The sequence below is a fragment of the Cervus canadensis genome, chromosome 1, assembly GCF_019320065.1.
Source record: "Cervus canadensis isolate Bull #8, Minnesota chromosome 1, ASM1932006v1, whole genome shotgun sequence".
Taxonomy (NCBI): Eukaryota; Metazoa; Chordata; class Mammalia; order Artiodactyla; family Cervidae; genus Cervus; species Cervus canadensis.
The window spans coordinates 50,021,366-50,044,386 of record NC_057386.1 but is presented as its reverse complement, the minus strand read 5'-3'; the positions used below and the strand labels follow the sequence as shown (position 1 = coordinate 50,044,386).

The 23,021-nt window shown below is 37.9% G+C and overlaps 2 protein-coding genes across 5 annotated transcripts in view; one reads left to right on the top strand and one right to left on the bottom strand.

The window, feature by feature from the left end:
* Positions 1-23,021, bottom strand: part of TRIM37 (tripartite motif containing 37) — a 168,592-nt gene that overhangs the window by 127,245 nt on the left and 18,326 nt on the right. For all 4 annotated transcript variants that reach the window (XR_006272129.1, XM_043482864.1, XM_043482857.1 and 1 more), the window contains exons 9-11: positions 13,405-13,529; positions 7,966-8,016; positions 6,876-6,957 (exon numbers count right to left, since the gene is read on the bottom strand). Coding sequence is in view for 3 of the 4 variants with exons in the window: in XM_043482864.1 (XP_043338799.1) it covers positions 6,876-6,957; positions 7,966-8,016; positions 13,405-13,529 (258 nt within the window). In the remaining variant the exon portion in view is untranslated. The remainder of the gene's footprint in view (positions 1-6,875; positions 6,958-7,965; positions 8,017-13,404; positions 13,530-23,021) is intronic.
* On the top strand, positions 16,168-17,097 carry LOC122450536 (pre-mRNA-splicing factor SPF27-like). Its single transcript, XM_043482911.1, has one exon. The coding sequence runs from the start codon at positions 16,224-16,226 to the stop codon at positions 16,899-16,901; it is 678 nt and encodes a 225-aa protein (XP_043338846.1). The 5' UTR covers positions 16,168-16,223; the 3' UTR covers positions 16,902-17,097.

Below are 23,021 nucleotides of genomic sequence, written 5' to 3'. Positions count from 1 at the left end.
AACACAGTAAAGTAGGAGACTTTAACAGCCCTCTCACAACAATGGACAGATCATCAAAACAAAATTAATAAGGAAACATAAGTCTTAAATGATACATTAGATGAGATGGGTCTCACTGATATCTTCAGGATATTCCATCCAAATGCAGAAGAATACACTTTCTTCTCAAGTACACATGGAACATTCTCCAGGATACACCACATCTCGGGTGAAAAATCACATCTCAGTAAATTTAAGAAAACTGAAATCATATCAAGCATCTTTTCAGACCACAATGCTATGAGACTAGATATCAATTACAAGAAAAAAATTTAACAAACACATGGAGATCAAACAATACATTTCTAAATAACCAACAGATTACTGAAGAAATCATGAGGGAAATCAAAAAATTTCAAGAAACAAATGATAATGAAAACACGACAACTCAAAACCTATGGGATGGATCAAAAGCAGTTCTAAGAAGGAAGTTTAGAGCAATATAATCCCACCTCAAGAAACAAAGAAAACATCGAATAGACAACCTACATTTACACCTAAAACAATTGGAAAAAGAACAGAAAAACCCCAAAATTAGAAGAAGGAAATCATAAAGATCAGAGCAGAAATAAATGAAAAAGAAATGAAAAAAAACAGCAAAGATTAATAAAAGTAAAAGCTGGTTCTTTGAGAAGATAAACAAAATTGACAAACCTTTGGCCAGACTCATCAAGAAAAAAAGAGAGAAGAATCAAATCAACAAAATTAGAAATGAAAAAGAGGTTACCAATGGAACAGAATAGAAAGCCCAGAGATAAATCCACGAACCTATGGACACCTTATCTTTGACAAAGGAGGCAAGGATATACAATGGAAAAAAGACAACCTCTTTAACAAGTGGTGCTGGGAAAACTGGTCAACCACTTGCAAAAGAATGAAACTAGAACACTTTCTAACACCATACACAAAAATAAACTCAAAATGGATTAAAGATCTAAATGTAAGAACAGAAACTATAAAACTCCTAGAGGAGAACATAGGCAAAACACTCTCCGACATAAATCACAGCAAGATCCTCTATGACCCACCTCCCAGAATATTGGAAATAAAAGCAAAACTAAACAAATGGATCTAATGAAACTTAAAAGCTTTTGCACTACAAAAGGAAAACTATAAGTAAGGTGAAAAGACAGCCGTCAGATTGGGAGAAAATAATAGCAAATGAAGAAACAGACAAAAGATTAATCTCAAAAATATACAAGCAACTCTTGAAGCTCAATTCCAGGAAAATAAATGACCCAATCAAAAAATGGGCCAGAGAACTAAACAGACATTCCTCCAAAGAAGACATACAGATGGCTAACAAACACATGAAAAGATGCTCAACATCACTGCATTATTAGAGAAAAATGCAGAATAAAACCTACAATTGAGGTAAACCAATTACAACGCCAAGTCAGGTGGCTGCTATCGCAAAGTTCTTAAGCAGCCAATAAAATGCTGGACGAAGGGTGGTGGAGAAACAGGGAACCCTCTTACTACTGTTGGGTGGGAATGCAAGACTAGTAACAAGCCGCTATGGAAACTGAGTGGTGGGAGATTTCTTAAAAAACTGGAAGTAGAACTGCCATATGACCCAGCAATCCCACTTCTGGGCATACACACTGGAGGAAACCAGATCTGAAAGAGACACGTGCACCCCAATGTTCATCGCAGCACTGTTTATAATAGCCAGGACATGGAAGCAACCTAGATGCCCATCAGCAATGAATGGATAAGGAAGCTGTGGTACATATACACCATGGAATTTTACTCAGCCGTAAAAAGGAATTCATTTGAACCAGTCCTAATGAGATGGATGAAACTGGAGCCCCTTATACAGAGTGAAGTAAGCCAGAAAGATAAAGAACATTACAGCATACTAACACATATATATGGAATTTAGAAAGATGGTAACGATAACCCTATATGCAAAACAGAAAAAGAGACACAGAAATACAGAACAGACTTTTGAACTCTGTGGGAGAAGGTGAGGGTGGGATGTTTCAAAAGAACAGCATGTATACTATCTATGGTGAAACAGATCACCAGCCCAGGTGGGATGCATGAGACAAGTGCTCGGGCCTGGTACACTGGGAAGACCCAGAGGAATCGGGTGGAGAGGGAGGTGGGAGGGGGGATCGGGATGGGGAATAAGTGTAAATCTATGGCTGATTCATATCAATGTATGACAAAACCCACTGAAATGTTGTGAAGTAATTAGCCTCCAACTAATAAAAAAATTAAAAAAAAAGAAAAAGAGGTTACAACAGACAATGCAGAAATACAAAGGATTATGAGAGACTATTATGAGTGACTATATGGCAATAAAATGGATAACCTGGAAGAAATGGACAGATTCTTAGAAAAGTTCAATCTTCCAAGACTGAACCAGGAAGAAATAGAAATTATGAACAACCCAATTACAAGCAGTGAAATTGAAGCTGTGATTAAAAATCTCCCTAAAAACAAAAGCCCAGGACCAGATGGCTTCACAGGAGAATTCTATCAAACATTCAGAGAAGAGATAATGCCTATTCTTCTAAAACTCTTTCAAAAAATTACAGAGGAACACTTTCAAACTCATTCTATGAGGCCACCATCACCCTGATACCAAAACCAGACAAAGACAACACACAAAAAGAAAACTACAGGCCAATATCACTGATGAACACAGATGCAAAAATCCTCAACAAAATCTTAGCAAACAGAATTCAGCAACACATCAAAAAGCTCATACACCATGATCAAGTTGGGTTTATTCCAGGGATGCAAGGATTCTTCAATATATACAAATCAATCAATGTGAACTATATTAAAAAACTGAAAGATAAAAACCACATGATCATCTCAATAGATGCAGAAAAAGCCTTTGACAATATTCAGCTGCCATTTAAGATTAAAACTCTTAAAAAAGTGGGCACAGAATGAACCTACCTCAACATAGTAAAGGCCATATATGATAAGCCTACAGCAAACATTCTCAATGGTGAAAAACTGAAAGCATTCCGCCAAAGATCAGGAACAAGACAAGGGTGTCCACTTTCACCACTATTATTCAACATAGTTTTGGAAGTCCTAGCTAGAGCAATCAGAGAAGAAAAAGAAATAAAAGAAATCCATATCAGAAAAGAAGTAAAGCTCTCACTGTTTGCAGAGGACATGATACTGTACACAGAAAATCCTAAAGATACTATCAGAAAATTACTAGAGCTGATCAGTGAATTTAACAAGGATACAAGTCGCAGGATACAAAATCAATACACAGAAATCACTTGCTTTTCTATTTACAAATAATGAAAAATCAGAAAGAGAAATTAAGGAATCAATCCCATTCACCACTGCAAGAAAAGGAATTAAATATCTAGGAATAAACATACCTAAGGAGACAAAAGAACTGTACACAGAAAATTATAAGACACTGATGAAACAAATCAGAGATGACATAAACAGATGGAGAGATATTCCATGTTCCTGGGTAGGAAGAATCAATATTGTGAAAATGACTATACTACCAAATGCAATCTACAGGTTCAATTACATCCCTATCAAATTACCAATGGCATTTTCCACAGAACTTGAACAAAAAATGTCACAATTCACATGGAAACACAAAAGACCCCAAATATTCAAAGTCATCTTGAGAAAGAAGAATGGAGCTGGAGGAATCAACCTTCCTGATTTCAGGTTATACTACAAAGCTACAGTCATCAGGACAGTATGGTACTTGTACAAAAAACAGAAATACAGACCAATGGAACAAGATAGAAAGCCCAGAAATAAACCCATGCACCTATGGGTACCTTCTTTTTGACAAAGGAGGCAAGAATATACAATGGGGCAAAGAAAGCCTCTTCAATAAATGGTGCTGGGAAAACTGGACAGCTACATGTAAAAGAATGAAATGAGAGCACTTCCTAACACCATACACAAAGATAAACTCAAAATGGATAAAGACCTAAATTTAAAACCAGAAACTATAAAACTCTTAAGAGGAAAACATAGGCAAAACACTTGATGACACAAAGCAAGATCCTCTATGGCCCACCTCCTACGGTAACAGAAATAAAAACAAAAGTAAACAAGTGGGACCTGATTAAACTTAAAAGCTTTTGCACAGCAAAGGAAACTATAAGCAAGGTGAAAAGACAACCCTCAGAATGGGAGAAAATAGCAAATGAAACTGACAAAGGATTAATTTCCAAAATATACAAGCAGCTCATACAACTCAATGCTAGAAAAACAACCCAATCAAAAAGTGGGAAAAAGACCTAAACAGACATTTCTTCAAAGAAGACATACAGATGGCTAATACACACATGAAAAGATGCTCAACAATGCTCATTATTAGAGAATTTTCCCTGATGCTGGGAAAGATTGAAGGCAGGAGGAAAAAGGGACAACAGAGGATGAAATGGTTGGATAACATCACCAACTCAATACACATGAGTTTGAGTAAGTTCCGGAAGTTGCTGATGGACAGGAAAGCCTCGCATGCTGCAGTTCATGGGGTCACAAAGAGTTGGACACGACTGAGTGACTGAACTGAAGACAAATGCAAATCAAAACTACAATGAGATACCACCTCACACTGGTCAGAATGGCCATCATCAAAAAGTCTACAAACAATAAATGCTGGAGAAGGGGTGGAGAAAAGGGAATGCTCTTGCACTGCTGGTGGGAATGTAAATTGATAGGCCACTATGGAAGATGGTATGAAGATTCCTTAAAAAACTAGCAATAAAACCGCCATATGACCCAGCAATCCCACTCCTAGGCATATACCCTGAGGAAGCCAAAATTGAAAGAGACACATGTATCCCATTGTTCATTACAGCTATATTTAAAATAGCTAGAACATGGAAGCAACATAGATGTCCACTGACAGATGAATGGATAAAGAAGTTGTGGTACATATACACAATATTACTCAGCCATAAAAAGGAACACATTTGAGTCAGTTCTGAAGAGGTGGATAAATCTAGAGTGTGTTATAGAGAGTGAAGTAAGGCAGAAAAAAAGATAAATATCATATACTAATGCATATATACGGAATCTAGCAAAATGGTACTTAAGAATTAAAAGCAATGGAGAAACAGACATAGAGAATTGACTTACGGACATGGGAAGAGGGGAGGAGAGGGTGAGATGTGTGATCAGAGTAACATGGAAACGCTTACATTACCATATGTAAAATAGATAGCCAACAGGAATTTACTGTATGTCTCAAGAAACCCAAATAGGAGCTCTGTAGCAACCCAGAGGGATGGGACGGGGAGGGAGATGAGAGGGAGGTTCAAAAGGGAGGGGATATATATACGCCTATGGCTGATTCATGTTGAGGTTTAAGAGAAAACAATAAAATTCTGTAAAGCAATTATCCTTCAATTAAAAAAAAAAAAAACAAAAAACACAAAAAACACACGGTCCACTGGTTAAGAAGCCACCTTTCAATGCAGGCGTCATGGGTTTGATATCTGGCCATGGAACTAAGACAACTTAGCTGTCCATGTTTCAAGACAACTAAGCCTGCACCCCCAACTAGAGAAAACCCATGCACCACAACAAAGAACTAACACAGCCAAAAAAGAACAACAAACAAAACCTATAAATGTATAACATCAAGAATGAAGCAGGACTCTGGGTGATAATGTGTCAGTATAAATTCATTAAATGCAACAAACACGCCACTCTGTACAGGACATGTTGATGGTTGGGGAGACTGTGCATGTGTGGGGTCAGAAGGTATTTTCCACTCAACCTCTGTATTTTCCACTCAATTTTGCTGTTGAACCTAAAACTGCTAAAACTCAACTGAACCTAAAACTCAATTTTGCTGTTAAACCTAAAGTTGCTCTAAAAAATAAAGTGTATTAAATAAATTTTTAAATACATACATACATATTAATCCCCCTTCGCAAATCTCCACATACATTTACCCATGTTATTTGCTAGTTTTGTTCATGAAGAAAGCCTCTAAACATTGACCAACCTGGTAGAAATGAGCGCCCCTCACACTCAGTTTGGTCCTGAAATACAATTCTGCCACTAAAAGAAATCAGGGCTTTTTGGATAAAAAGACCAATTTCAAGTAGGACACATATAAGACTAGAACATCTTATCACAGAAGACAACAAGAAAGCTAACTACTACAGTCACTAGTAGACGATTTATTAGGGTCAGAGCAAAGTGACACAGAAGGCACAGTAAAGAGACTAAGTATAAACACATGAGTTCATAATATTTTAAAAAATCTAATTAATAACTTGCAGAGAATAAGGAAAATTGCTAAAACAAGAAAGAATCTTGCCTCTTTTATATGAACTGTAACACTGATAACTAAATAATAGGTAAAATGAGAATCACTATTTTGCCACATCCAAAGAATTAACATATATGCAATGTGCACCAATATCACAAAAAGAGATACAACTAGATATAATGTGATGAAAGCATACACTACTGCTTATATTCCTGCTATAGGAACCGAGTACACATTTCATTGTATCACTGCACCAACCTGCCAATCTGCAGAAAATACACAGGTCAAAGAGACATATTGGAAAGCATCAAGAGAATGTAATCAGCATACATGTGGTTTCTTTGTAATCATTTTCTAAGTAAGAACTTAAAATTTTTCTTCTAAATATTTTTACTGAAATAAGATTCAGTAATATGCCAATGTTTATACTGTTTATACTTCATTTTTTTATAGTTTAGCAATATACCCTATAAAGAAACATAAAATTTTCATTACTTTACTTCCTTTCTCCACTAAAAAATTGAACCAGTGTATGACAGAACCCTGAAAGAAACGTCTTAACTTAAAAATTTATGAGAAATAATGAAAAACTTACTGGGTAAACTTTTAACCTCCAACAAAGTCCTGAAACTTGAAGAGGCGGACTGTAAACAGGATCTGCTCTCTGGCGCAAAGTACTAAAATAAAAGAAAACCAACCAAATCCCAAGATCAAAACTGTTGTGAAGTTCCAACAGGCAAAACCAAAACCCAACCACTTATGTTACTTATTTGATGTCCTAGACCAGTAAATGAAGGTGACTAAAGAAGTCAAGAGTCCACTACATAAATGTGTATATACAAACATTCTGAAATAAAAGAAATTTTAATGATACAGAAATATTCAGCAGTGTCTTTTAAGTTTCGGGTTAAAAAAAAAAAAAAACACCTCTCAGTAAGTCTTGAATGTAACTACCACTTCATCAAGCAGTCTTTCAGCATTAAAGGGGTAAAGAAACGTGGGGAAAATCTGTTTATATTTTAGCAACAAAATTATTACATAAGAAAAAACAAAATAAATTGGAAGTGGTATAAATCTGGGCCTTAGTTTGATGTGTTACTACCACCCCTTGGCATTTTCTCTTCCCCAGGCAAGACCTCATATTTTTTGTTCCCCACTTCCATGATACCGTTTAAGCCAAGTCCCTTTGGATCTTTGTGTTTTAAGATCTTGGTTTTTAATCTTACAGAAAAAGCAGTAAAAGCTAACAGACTTAGCATGCAAGTTACAAAACTTACAAATTTCTTGCACTAATGTCCTCTCATCTACAAGGTCTCACTTAGGACTGAGATAAATGGGCCCAAATGGACTTCTTCCCACCATTCTTGTTTCTGAGGATGGGTAGGAGGGCTCATCAATCTGTCATCCCATTCACCTCACTTTATTAACAAAAGCCAAGTGGACTCTCTTCTTAAAAAAAAAAAAGCGGGGGTTCCATTTCCAACACTAGAGAAGCAAGCTATCCAGAAGATATAAAACAATTCTGACAAACGACCTCCCTGTTTCTAACAGGAACCATGTTTCTTCTAAGACGACACACTGGTGACAAGAGTTCATTAGGTCTGTATCCAACCAAGGAGTGACACCTTCCTGGCTCTCACTTATACACACATACAAGAAACACTGAAGTTGTCGAACACTCTTACCTGAAATTCTCTAAAACAAAAGTAGCTGAATCATAAGATGGTACCAGTTCACTAAAAAAGAACAAAAATCAAATAAATTATTCGGCTTATTAAAGTTGAACATTTCATTGAGTTAAAAAAGTCAAGTCTCTCAATAACATCTTGAAAATTTTATTAATCTAAAATCAGTCCTTAAGAAGAGCTTCCCAGGTGACTCAGTGGTATAGAATCTGCCAGTGCTGGAGAGGCAGGAGACACGTGTTCAACCCCTGGGTCGGGAAGATCCCCTGGAAAAGGAAATGGCAACCCACTCCAGTATTCTTGCCTGGAGAAAACCCGTGGACAGAGGAGCCTGGCAGATTACCGTCCATGGGATGGCAGAGTCAGACACAACTGAGCGACTAAGCACAACACATACACGGAAACAGGAAAAGAAAAAAATCGGTGCTTAGGCTGGGAACCTGAAGTATGAAACATATAAATAGGTTTTAAAAAATCAAAAAGAAACGAAACGATTTTATACTAAATCCCCAAACTTCCTCCTTCAGAACAAATTATGAGGAATACTGACAGACCCTAAATAGTTTGATATTATTTACTAGAAAATAAATCTATATAACGTTATCAGTTCAGTTCAGTTGCTCAGTCGTGTCTGACTCTGCAACCCCATGGACAGCAGCACGCCAGACCTCCCTGTCCATCACCAACTCCCAGAGTTTACTCAAACTCATGTCCATTGAGTCAGTGATGCCATCCAACCATCTCATCTTCTGTCATCCCCTTCTCCTACCACCTTAAATCCTTCCCAGCATTAGGGTCTTTTCAAATGAGTCAGTTCCTTGCATCAGGTGACCAAAGTATTAGAGTTTCAGCTTCAGCATCAGTCCTTCCGATGAATATTCAGGACTAATATCCTTTAGGATGGACTGGTTTGATCTCCTTGCATTCCAAGGGACTCTCAAGAGTCTTCTCCAACACCACAGCTCAATAACATCAATTCTTCTGTGCTCAGCTTTCTTTATAGTCCGACTCTCACATCCATACATGACTACTGGGAAAAAACACAGCTTTGAGTAGACAGACCTTTGCTTGCAAAGTAATGTCTCTGCTTTTTAATATGCTGTCTAAGTTGGTCATACCTTTTCTTCCAAGGAGCAAGTGTCTTTTAATTTCACAACTACATATGAGTTAAATTCACCCATTCCAGACCATTTTAGGTCTCTGAGTCCTAAAATGTTGACGTTCACTCTTGCCATCTCCTGTTTGACCATTTCCAATTTGCCTTGATTCGTGAACCTGACATTCCAGGTTCCTATGCAATATTGCTCTTTACAGCACTGGACTTGACTTCCATCACCAGTCACATCCACAACTGGGTGTTGTTTTTGCTTTGGCTCTGTTCCTTCATTCTTTCTGGGGTTATTTCTCCACTGATCTCCAGTAGCATAATGGGCACCTACTGACCTGGAGAGTCCATCTTTCAGGGTCCTATCTTTTTGCCTTTTCATACTGTTCATGGGGTTCTCAAGGCAAGAATACTGAAGTGGTTTGCCATTCCCTTCTACAGTATATAATGTCATAAGAATACATAATCACATAGGGGTCAAGCAAGATGATGAAATTAACAGTTTCTTGGCAAGGCAAGGTTACCTAGGGAAGTTTAGTTCCATACAGTCTTCCCCAAAGAGAACTAAACCACATTTACAGGAGATAGGCAAAGGGACAGTCCATTTTCCTGCTAATTACTTTGCTTGCTCATGTCTGACTCTTTGCAACACTGGACTGTAGCCCACCAGGCTTTAGTTTATGATAAGTATGTATAGTTAAACAGCTCACATCTTTTTCATAAGCGATATAAGATATAGTTTGTCTGGAAACTGTTAACTGTATAGCTAGCATCCTATTATTAAGCACGCCTAACCATAGCCCTAGGCAGTTGTTCTCCTAGGTTAGAAGACTCGCAATCCTCATTCCTAGATTTTTTTGTCTAGTTAATCCTTACTGAGCAACTAACACTACTAACTATATTAATAATATGTTTTTGGCTGTAATTTTGTGCAACTTCTGATCACACAAATATTGTTCAGTTCTCCCACTAAACATCCTTTATAATGTCTATAGACTTCAACCAATTCCTAGTTGCCTGCTGATCTTCATACTGTTTCTTCCACCATGTCCTTAATATCCACTGTGATATAGTTCCTTCATTTCTCTTATTATTGTTTTGTTCTCAGGCCAGACTAATGCTGTCATATTTTTAATCAGTCATTAATAGCCAAAGGGCTCTGCAAAACACAAAATAACATAGGATGGACATGACAAGGTTAACTTGCAACCGTGTAAGGCAGAAAGCTTGCAAGCTAAAACAAGAAACTGAAAGTGTTAGCTGCTCAGTCATATCCAACTCTTTGCAGCCCCACGGACTGTAGCCCGCCAGGCTCCTGTGTCCATGGAATTCTCCAGGTAAGAATACTGGAGTGCGTAGCCACTCCCTTCTCCAGAGGATCTTCCCAACCTAGGGATAGGATCTGGGTCTCTGGCACTGCAGGCGGATTCTTTGCTGTCTCAGTCACCAGGGAAGTCCACGTTAAAGCATGTCAGTAGTTCAGTTGTGTCCCAACTTTTTGTGACCACACAGACTGTAGCCCACCAGCCTCCTCAGTCCACGGAATTCTCTAGGCAAGAATACTGGAGTGGGTAGCCATTCCCTTCTCCAGGGGATCTTCCAGACCCAGGGATCGAAGCCAGGTCTCCTGCATTGCAAGCAGATTCTGTACTCCCTGAGCCACAAGTTAAACCATATAGGCCGCTAAAGCTTACTGACCAAGAGAGTACAGTATGGCTCTCACATGCTGAGAAAAAAAACCATTCAGAGCACAGAGAACAATGATCAATCCTAGGGTACTGTGATGTACTCCTACATACATATAGTTTTTCACTGAAAACTTTTCAGACACATGTAACATTAGCACTACAGGGAAGCATTAAAAGAGGACACATATACTTCCCCTGTCAACAGTGATCACATTTTATTACTGCTTCAATCACCTATCTTTTTCCCTAAATCATAACTGAGGAAATAAGAACTCTCTATTGTGTCCTCTACTTGTACATAGCACATGCCTGGGACATAGCTGGCATTCAAATATTCACTGAATAGATGAAATACTTACAAACGTTTGCTGAAAAATTTTCGTAATTTGGTAGAAATACTTCCTCAAAAACTTATTTTTGCATTCTTTACACAAACATACAAAGTCACAGTAACTGCTAAACCACCTAATTCTATCAATTCTACCACCTTTTAACTATTAGTATTTTCACATTATGTTCACTCATTCAGAGGTTATCTACAATCATACTGGTGGTGCCATTCTGCCTGCAAATTAGGCACAGGTTTGTCTTCTTAAGCTTTTTATTTCTATACCTCTTCTACTCTGGTCTTTATAATGACTAGACATGTCTCATCATCTCACGATGATATCAGTGAAACTTCATGGAATATGGAGAGGCTAGCCTCAAAACATCTCTAGTCTAATAATCTGAAAAATACTGATTTGCAAATCTTTAGACCAGAGACTTCATCATAACTTAATAAACAAAGGGAAGAATAGCATTAGTATCCATTGTTCCCTTAAGAAAACAGACTGGTCAGCTACATAAAAACTGGTTTTCCATCCCAAGTTGACCATTTCTCCCAGAAACTAAAAGTCTTTATGGACTGAGAACTGTATTTTCCCTGTTCAGGGAGGACTTAAATGCCCCAAAACAATATAGCCATTCAAATTCCGGCTGAAATGATTTCTCTGCTGACTTCCAAATACAGCAGCTCTTTTCACATCCTCATATTTTTGTTCATGCACACATATCCTATTCTCATCTGCCCAGTGAAATTCTAAGTATCTGTCAAGTTGTTACACAATTCCTTTCCGGGCTATAAAGTCATCTTAACCACACCAGTATCTAACTACACTTCATCTTAGAATTTCTGATATAATTGAGTAACAAATATTTGATTTTAATATATAATCGCTACCATTTAATGTGGAATATATATCCAGTAAGATTATTACTTCCTATTCCATGTCTCCTATGTAGCACTTACAACAGTGCTGAGCACAGAGATGATCTTTAATATTGTAAATAACATTAACTTGTTTAATGACTTTTTACTCTCCATTGTGGCTTTATCACAAATCATCAACCAATGGGACTGATTAGCTTAGAAACAATCACCAATGCTTTGCACACCTAAACTTTCCTCCATAACTTAACATCCATAAATGCTAGATTTTCTTATTTGGCTCTCTCTTCGTTGCTGATCTATTCTGCAACACATGAACACCTGCTTCTTCTATACTGTAAATCATAAATTGAGTTTCTAATAAAAATAACAGTTAAAAGCCAAATTTTCCAGTAAGACAGTAAGGTTTATTGGAGAGGGAGAGGGCCCTAAAGTGACCTTTTCTCAGGGAAAGCTCCTTAATGATCAGACTTCAAAAAAGAATATTTCTTGGTGGTTTTCTCTTTATAAATGCCTGACCCACCTCCCCTACCTAACCCCAATGTCAGTTCCTTCTATCATTACCCAAAAAAGAAGGCAGTGAAAGGAAGACATTATTGGGGTTCTGAGTTCCTTGGGCAATTAGAAAGGAAAAAGAAATCAAAACAATCACTAGATGTGATAGAGACTAAAACTCAAGAAGTCAAGCAGAGTTGCTTGCCTGAGAAACCGCTGCAAGTGGTATTACCAAGGGGTAATACCAGAAGTAAACTGCTGCAAGTGGTATTACCTAAGAGTTTACCTCTATCAATGGTTGCTAAACTTAAATGCAGAATTACTCAGGGTGCTCACGATTATTTCCTAAATATCATCTCCACAGACATGTCCACAAGCCTAGGAATTTGCATTTTGGAGAAACACATCAGCTGGCTCTGATATAGAAGATCCATGTACCCAACTTTGAACTGTAAGAGCTTTTTCCTTATATGTGATATTTATGCCAACACTTGTTACCTTCCACTGGTAATGGGGGAACACTTCAGAAAAGGTATCTTCAAAACTAAAATGGCTGACCACACTATCCAATAGTTAGCCTTAGAAAGTAATGAACATTCTTAGTTGACTCAAATCTATTTTAATAATACTCAGTGCTTGAACAGAATATAAATATTGTATCTGATTTGGTAATTCACAAAGAAATGGAGACTTATCTTATTGGTCAAGGAGAACTATCTGAATTCAAGTTGTCAGCAATAGCATTCTTTTTTTGCTTTTAACTTTTTGGCTGTATGGCATGCAGCAACTTAGTTCCCTAACCAGAGGTCGAACCTACGCCCCTGCAGTGGAAGCAGGAAGTCTTAACCACTAGACTGTCAGCAAGTCCCCAGTAATAGCATTCTTTTAAAACTAAGTATATGCATTTGCAAATAAAGTTAAAAAAAAAAAAAGTGTTGTACCTCATAAAGTCTGGTGGAACAGGAGTGGTAACAAAGGATGCCATAGGCTTTCGATGAACTTGCTGAAACATCATGAGGATCTCTGAGCTCTTAGATATCAATTCACTCTTACTGCAAGACCGCAACTGTGAGGAAAAAAAAATGTTTGAATAAACAAAATTACAATCCACTAGCACACCCAAGATCCTTAAAGGAAATGGAAGTTATTTTGGTTATATACTGAAAAAAATGACATGAAGAAAAACACAATGATTCTTTGAAAGTGGGTTTGAAAGTTAATAAGTAAAGGATCTAGGTTGATTGATTTCCATTGTAGTAGTATTCAGTAAATATATTTGATTTTAATGTATTTTTCTCTGTATATTAGCATAAATCCAATTCTAAGCAACTATAATATATTTGTATATCTTATACATGTATATTTTAGAGTGGTATAGTGAAGCCATTATGTATATAAATGAACAAACCTCTAGAAGTCAATGACCTTCAAACACGGATTTCTCAAATTACACTCCAGGGAACTGAGAAATGTTTAAGACCTAACACACAAAAAAGTCTTAACCTCTATCAATTCGGGAAACATTAAGTCAAACCAAAGGTAAAAAGTGAGACCTCATTTCCTCCAAAGGCAGACTTTTAAACAGACATTTTTCATAAGGTGAAGGTAGTTCCTTCTACTCTTAGTTTCCTGAATAATCTGGAAATGAATGAGGATCAAATATAACTGAATGTTATTTTTAAAATTAATACTATTCTATTCATTTTTACTTACATGTGCTTGTGGTTTTAGCCTACAGTCTCTTGAGTTATAATCAAGTGACTTTTCTGATAATGCAACATTCCTTTGATTAACTCTACCAAGTCTTGCTTTCTTGTTTTACTACATATCCTACTGATTTTGCTTTGCCAGTACTTCAAGATTTTGGCATTTCTGTTTGCAACAGAGTTGGGCTTTAATTGTGCTTTTTCTTTGTTCTTATGCTGACTGGTTATGAAATACATTTTTTTTGTTTTATTTATTTCTGGCTGCACTGGGACACTGGACTGCTGTGTGCGGGCCTTCTCTACTTGCAGTGAGCAGATCTAGTCTCTAGTTGCACTGCACTGGCTTCTCTTTGCTTCTTTTGTCACGGAGCATGGGTGCCAGGGTGGGCAGGCTTCAGTAGCTGTGGCACTTGAGCTCCAGAGCACAGGCTCAGTAGCTGTGGCATGCAGGCTTAGTTGCTCCATGGCATGTGGAATCTTCCTAGACCAGGGACTGAACCCATGTTCCCTTCACTGGCAAGTGGACTACCAAGGAAGTCTAATCCATTGACATTTATTTACATTTTTTCCATTTATTATTTACTACATTATTTACATTTATTATTACTGACAACAGTGCCATCAACTAATAACAATATATAAAATAAAGAAAAATACTCAACCCAAAAATAACCAAAAAATTTAAAAAAGAAACCAACAAAGGAACAAAGAACTGGTAGAACCAAGAAAACAGCAAGATAGTAAATTCAAACAGTACCAAATCAATGAGCACACTAAACATCCCAGTTAAAAGTCAAAGATTGTCAGAAAGGACTAAAAAATGAGACCCAATTGTATACTGCCTACGAGACACGTTTAAGAACAAATACATTAAAAGAAAACCAACAGAATAAGATAAGACATGGTAACTAGTTAAAAGAAAGTTTAAATGACTTTTTATATCAAATAAACTAGATTTGAAAGCAAACAGGTCTTTCACAGAGATAATGGAAACAATTCATCAAGGGACTGTAACAATCCTAGATGTTTATGCCCCGACTACTATGGCTTCAAAATACATGAAGTAAAAACCAACAGAACTGCCATAATACACAAATTATGGAATGATTCCTGAAAACTTGAATACCCCCCTCTCAATAACCGATAGAACAGGGGAGCAGAAAATCCACAAGGATATAGTACACTTGAACATCAATATCAACCAACTTGACCTGACATTACAGAGTATCAGAAAAATCCCCAAACATCTGGAACCTAAGTAACATACTTCTGTAGAACCCATGTGTCAAAGAAGTCACAAAGGATGTAAGAATGTGCTTCAAGCAGAAAGGGCTCAAATCAATAACCCCAGCTTCAATCCTAACATTTTAGGGGAGAAAGGGCAAATCAAACTGAAGACTATACACATGGACAGGAGAAGGCAATGGCACCCCACTCCAGTACTCTTGCCTGGAGAATCCCAGGGATGGGGAAGCCTGGTGGGCTGCCATCTATGGGGTTGCACAGAGTTGGCCACAACTGAAGCAACTTAGCAGCAGCGGCAGCAGCATACACATGGACATCACCAGATGGTCAACACCAAAATCAGACTGATTAGATTCTTTGCAGTGAAAGATGGAGAAGCTCTACACAGTTAGCAAAAACAAGACCGGGAGCTGACTGTGGCTCAGATCATGAACTCCTTATTGCCAAATTCAGACTTAAATTGAAGAAAGTAGGGAAAACCACTAGACCATTCAGGTATGACCTAAATTAAATCCCTAACCATTATACAATGGAAGTGAGAAATAGATTTAAGGGACTAGATCTAATAAGAGTGCCTGATGAACTATGAACAGAGGTTCATGACATTGTACAGGAGACAGGGAGCAAGACCATCCCCAAGAAAAAGACATGCAAAAAGGCAAAATGGCTGTCTGAGGATACCTTACAAATAGCTGTAAAAAGAAGAGAGCTCAAAAGCAAAAGAGAAAAGGAAAGATATACCCATTTGACTGGCGTATTGAAGTGAACCTGAACCGGCGTAGACTTAGAAAGCTCCAGTGAACTTAAGGATGGCGGGCACTGGTTTGGTGGCCGGGGAGGTTGTGGTGGATGCGCTGCCGTATTTTGATCAGGGTTACGAAGCGCCTGGTGTTCGCGAAGCGGCTGCGGCGTTGGTGGAGGAGGAAACTCGTAGATACCGACCTACGAAGAACTATCTAAGCTACCTGACGGCCCCAGATTATTCTGCTTTTGAGACAGACATAATGAGAAATGAATTTGAAAGACTGGCTGCTCGACAACCAATTGAATTGCTCAGTATGAAACGATATGAACTTCCAGCCCCTTCCTCCGGTCAGAAAAATGACATCACTGCATGGCAAGAGTGCGTAAACAATTCTATGGCGCAGTTAGAGCATCAGGCAGTCCGAATTGAGAATTTGGAACTAATGTCCCAGCATGGATGCAATGCCTGGAAAGTGTATAATGAAAATCTAGTTCATATGATTGAGCACGCACAGAAAGAGCTTCAGAAGTTAAGGAAACATATTCAAGACTTAAACTGGCAACGAAAGAACATGCAACTCACAGCTGGATCTAAATCAAGAGAAATGGAGTCAACCTGGGTATCCCTGGTCAGTAAGAATTATGAGATTGAAAGGACTATTGTACAATTAGAAAATGAGCTCTTTCAAATGAAGCAGCAACACGGAGAGGCAAACAAAGAAAACATACGGCAGGACTTCTGAAGTAGACTGGCTTGGTGGGTAGAGTGGAAGGTACGTTGGGCTTTCACAGAACATCAAGCATCTTAACTATGAAGAACATCAGCATCTTTTGGAAGCCATCAGTGGTTATATGTTTAGAAACCGTAAAATGTGGATAGTTGTATTCTGTTTGTACATTTTAGCAAAATAAAAAACTTCAACATGAAAAAAAAAAAAAAAAAAGATATACCCATTTGAATGCAGAGTTCCAAAGAATAGCCAGGAGAGATAAGAAAGCCTTCCTCAGTGATCACTGCAAAGAAACAGAGGAAAACAACAGTATGGGAAAGACCAGAGATCTCTTCAAGATGATTAGATACCAAGGGAACAGTTCATGCAAAGAGGGGCTCAATAAAGGACAGAAATGGTATGGACCTAACAGAAGCAGAAGATATTAAGAAGAGGCGGCATGTATACAAAGAAGAATTGTACAAAAAAGATCTTCACGACCCAGATAATCATGATGGTGTGATCACTCACCTAGAGCCAGACATCCTGGAATGTGAAGTCAAGTGGGCCTTAGGAAGCATCACTACGAACAAAGCTAGTGGAGGTGATGGAATTCCAGCTGAGCTATTTCACATCCTAAAAGATGATGTTGTGAAAGTACTACACTCAATATGCCAGCAAATTTAGAAAACTCAGCAGTGGCCACAGGACTGGGAAAGTTCAGTTTTCGTTCCAATCCCAAAGAAAGGCAATGCCAAAGAATGCTCAAACTACCGCACAACTGCACTCATCTCACATGCTAGCAAGGTAATGTTCAAAATTCTCCAAGCTAGGCTTCAGCAATACATGAACTGTGAACATCCAGATGTTCAACCTGGTTTTAGAGAAGGCAGAAGAACCAGAGATCAAATTGCCAACATCCGCTGGATCATAGAAAAAGCAAGAGATTTCCAGAAAAACATCTATTTCTGCTTTACTGACTATGCCAGTCTTTCACTGTATGGATCACAATAAACTGTGGAAAATTCTGAAAGAGATGGGAATACCAGACCACCTGACCTGCCTCTTGAGAAATCGGTATGCAGGTCAGGGAGCAACAGTTAGAAATGAACATGAAACAACAGGCTGGTTCCAAATCGGGAAAGGAGTATGTCAAGGCTGTATATTGTCACCCTGCTTATTTAACTTATATGCAGAGTACATCATGAGAAACGCTGTGCTGGATGAAACACAGGCTGGAATCAAGATTGCTGGGAGGAATATCAATAACCTCAGATATGCAGATGACACCACCCTTAACGGCAGAAAGTGAAGAAGAATTAAACAGCCTCTTGATGAAAGTGAAAGAGGAGTGTGAAAAAGTTGGCTTTAAGCTCAACATTGAGAAAACAAAGATCATGTCGTCCAGTTCTGTCACTTCATGGCAAACAGATGGAGAAATGGTGGAAACAGTGGCAGACTTTATTTTGGGGGGCTCCAAAATCATTGGAGATGGTACCTGCAGCCATGAAATATAAAGATGCTTACTCCTTGGAAGAGAAGTTATGACCAACCTAGACAGCATATTGAAAAGCAGACATTACTTTGCAACAAAGGTCTAGTCAAGGCTATGGTTTTTCCAGTAGTCATGTATGGATGTGAGCGTTGGACTACGAAGAAAGCTGAGCACCGAGGAATTGATGCTTTTGAACTGTGGTGTTGGAGAAGACTCTTGAGAGTCCCTTGGACTGCAAGGAGATCCAGCCAGTCCATCCTAAAGGAAATCAGTCCTGAATGTTCATTGGAAGGACTAATGTTGAAGCTGAAACTCCAATACCCTGGCCACCTAATGCAAAGAACTGTCTCATTTAAAAAGACCCTGATGCTGGGCAAGATTGAAGGCAGGAGGAGAAGGGGATGACAAAGGATGAGATGGTTGGATGGCATCACCGAATCAATGGACATGAGTTTGAGGAAACTCTGGGAGTTGGTGATGGATAGGGAGGCCTGGTGTACTGCAGCCCATGGGTCGCCGAGAGTCAGACACAACTGAGCGATTGAACTGAACTGAAGCAAAAGAAAGATAATAATTAGATCAAAATAAAAATCAACAGAATTTAAAGCAGAAAAATAACAGAGAAAAAACAAAACCAATACTTAGTTGAAAAGATCAACAAAATTCAATATCCTCTAGTCAGACTGATCAGGGAGAAAAGAAAGAAGACACAAATTACCAGTACCAGAAAGAAAAGAAGTAACACCACTGCATTCTAAAATGTTAAAAGCATAAGGGACTATTATTAATTTTTAGCCAAAAAATTCAGCAAATTCAAATGAAAGGGATTAATTCCCTGAAAGACATAAACTATGAAAGCTCATTCAAGATGAAGGCAACGTGAACTGCCCTATTTTTTTCTTTTTGGCCATAATGTAAGGAATGCATGATCTTAGTTTCCCAAACAGGGATCGAATTTGCACCCTCTGAAGTGGAAGAATGGGGGTCTTAAACACTGGATTGCTGGGGAAGTCAGAAAAACTGCCTTATATCTATAAAGAAACTGAAAACTTCCTGTTTTCTTTCTTTCCACAAAGAAAAGAAGATTCAGATGGCTTCACTGGTGTATTCTAGCAAACATCTAAGAAAGAAACATTACCAGTTCTACACAGCTTCTTCCAAAACACTGAAGAGTACATAATTTAAAACTCACCAATCTCCAAAATATACAAACAGCTTGTGGAGCTCAATATTAAAAGAACAACCAACCCAATCAAAAAGCTTGTACAAGACCTAAACAGCCATTTCTCCAAAGAAGACATAGGAGGTGGCCAAGAGGCATGAGAAAAGATCCTCAACAACAGTAATTATTAGAGAAATGCAAACTGAAAACCACAATGAGGTATCACCTGCATGTGTGGAATCTAAAGAAATCGTATAGATGGACCTATCTGCAGGCAAGAACAGAGAGACAGACATAGAGAACAGATGTATGAGCACAGAGGTAGGGGACGTGAGGCAGGAGACTGGGATTGATATACGTATCTATGTAATAGCTGGGAACCTGGTGTATACAGCACAGGGAGCTCTGCTCCATGCTTTGTGGTGACCTAGATAGGAGGCAGGTCCAAGAGGGAAGGGATGTATGTGTGTACACATAGTGGATTCACCTCACTGTACAACAGAATCTAACACAACATTATACAGCAACTATATCCCCAAAATGATAAATAATGGGGGAAAAAACTCATCCTTTATCATAGTATCAAAAATTCTGAAATACCAAATAAATCTGACAAATGATGTAAAAATCTTGTGCCCGGAAAAGTTACAAAACACTGCTAAAATAAATGGACTCTTCTTCATGAAATAGACTCAGTATTGTTAAAATGTCCCATCTCCCCAAGTTGCTATATAGATCCAATGTAATTCCAATCAAACCCCAAAACATGGGACTTCCTGGTCATCCAGGGGTTAAGAATCTGCCTGCCAATAAAGGGGGCTCAAGTTCTAACCTTCGTCAGGGAACTAGGATCCCACATGCCATAAGCCCGCACATTGCAACTATTGAGCCCACCTGCCACAACTATGACTCAAAGCAGCTAAAAAAAATTAATATTAAAGAAAAAAAAAATTTTTTCAGTGGAAATGTTAATCTCTTTGTAAAGTTGAATCTAAAGTTCATATGAAGGTTAAAAAAAAATTCTAAAAAAAGGAAGAGCAAAGTTAGAGAGTTAACACTTTTTGTTGTGGTTCAGTCGCTAAGTCATATCTGACCCTGCAAGCCCATGGGCTGTTAGCACACCAGGCTTCCCTGTTTCTCACTATCTCCCAGAGTTTGCTCAAACTCAACTCCATCAAGTCAGGGATACCATCCAACCACCTCATCCTGTCACCTTCTTCTCCTTCTGCTCACAATCTTTCCCAGCATCAGGGTCTCTTTCAATGAGCTGGCACTTCACAGCAGCTGGCCAAAATATTGGAGCTTCAGCTTCAGCACCAGTCCTTCCAAAGAATATTCAGGGTTGATTTTATTATAAAAAGCAACAGTAATCAAACCAGTGCAGCAGTGGCATAAAACAAATCAGTAGGCAACATATATATGGACTAATTTTTGAAAAAGATGCAAAGGCAATTCAGTGAACAAAATCTGGCCTTCAACAAATGGTACGAGAATAACTGGACAGTCACATATATATACAAATTAAAACAAAAAGACTACCTTGGATCCATACCTCATACACCAAAAATAGATCAAAATGGATCATAGTCCTAAATATAAAGCCTAAAACCATAAAACTTCTGGAAGAAAACACAGTAGAAAATATTTGTGATCTTAGGTTAAGTAAAGATTTCTTAGCTATGACAGCAGAACAAACTGATAAATTACATTTCATTAAAATTTAAAACTTCCTTTCAAAAGACACTTCTAAGAGAGTGAAAAGACAAGCCATAGACTTGAAGGAAATCTTTGCAAAGCACCTATCTAATAAAGAACTTATATCCAGTTTTCTACACAAAGAGCTCTCAAAACTCAGTAAGAAAACAAACAAGGCTATAAAATGATGGCCAAAAGATCTGAATAACAAAAAGATCTGAACAGATACCTCAATAAAGAGGATACATGGATGACACATAAATTCAAGAAAGGATGCTTAGCATCATTAGTCACAAGGCAAATGTAAATTAGGTTTGTGCAAAAGTAATTGCGGTTTTGCATTGTTAAACTTTATCATCTGATATTAGAATACATTCATTCTTAAATAAATGTCATTATGCTACACATCACTTTAATGCTCATTTCTCGCTTTATTCTTTTTTTTGCTAATGACTTATTGCAGTTTATTTTATATTTATTTTAGACTACAGAAATGATGTCAGACAAAAAGCAAATCTGAGTGATTTTTTTATTTAAGTTCAAAATGGGTCGTGTCATAAAGCACCAGACAACTTGTAAAATCAACAATGCATTTGGCCCAGGAACTGCTAAGAAATGTACAGAGCAGCAGTGGTTCAAGAAGTTTTGCAAAGGAAACGAGAGCTTTGAAGATGAGGGGCATAGTGGCCGGCCACTGGAAGGTGACAACAATCAATCGAGAGCAATCATCAAAGCTGATCTTCTTACAACTACATGAGAAGTTGCTAAAGAATTCAACGTTTACTATTCTAAAATCGTTTGGCATCTGAAGCAAATTGGAAAGGTGGAAAAGCTTGATAAGTGGGTGCCTCATGAACTGACCTTAAATCAAAATAACGGTTGTTTTTAAAGTGTCATCTTCTCTTATTCTACGTAACAATGAACCATTTCTCAGACTGCGATGTGCAACAAAAAGTAGATTTTATACAACTGGCAATGACCAGCTCAGTGGGTGGACCGAGAAGCTCCAAAGGACTTTTTGGAGTCAAATTTGCACCAAAATGAGATCATGGTCACTGTTTGGTGGTCTGCTCCTGGTCTGATTCACTACAGCTTTCTGAATCCCAATAAAACCAGTATATCTGAGAAGTATGCTCAGCAATCTGATGAGATGCCCCAAAAACTGCAATGACTATAGCCAGCACTGGTTAACCGAATGGGTCCAATTCTTTTCCAGGACAATGCCTGACTGCAGGTCATACAACCAACACTTCAAAAGTTGAATGAACTGGGCTATGAAGTTTTGCCTCATCCACCATATTCACCTAACCTCTTGCCAACCAACTACCACTTCTTCAAACACCTTGACAAGTTTTTGCATGGAAAATGCGTCCTCAACCAACAGGAGGCAGAAAATGCTTTTCAAGAGTTCACTGAAGCACAGATTTTTACACTATAGGAATAAACAAACTTATTTATTGTTAGCAAAAACGTGTTGATGGTAATGGTTTCTATTTTAATTAATAAAAATGTGGTTGAGCCTAGTTATAATGATTTAAAAATCACGGTCTGAAACTGCAATTACTTTTGCCCCAACCTAATAAAACCATAATGAAATATTATTACACTTCTATGAGAACACCTCAAATTAAAGACTGACTATATCACATGTTAACAAGAATGTGAATTAACTAATACTCTCAAAGACTACTGACAGAAATAAAAATGATACAGTCTCAAAAAAAAAAAAGATACAGTCTCTTCAGGAAAAGAGATGGCATTTATTAAAAATTGAATCATGTATTTTCCATTCTATCTTAGG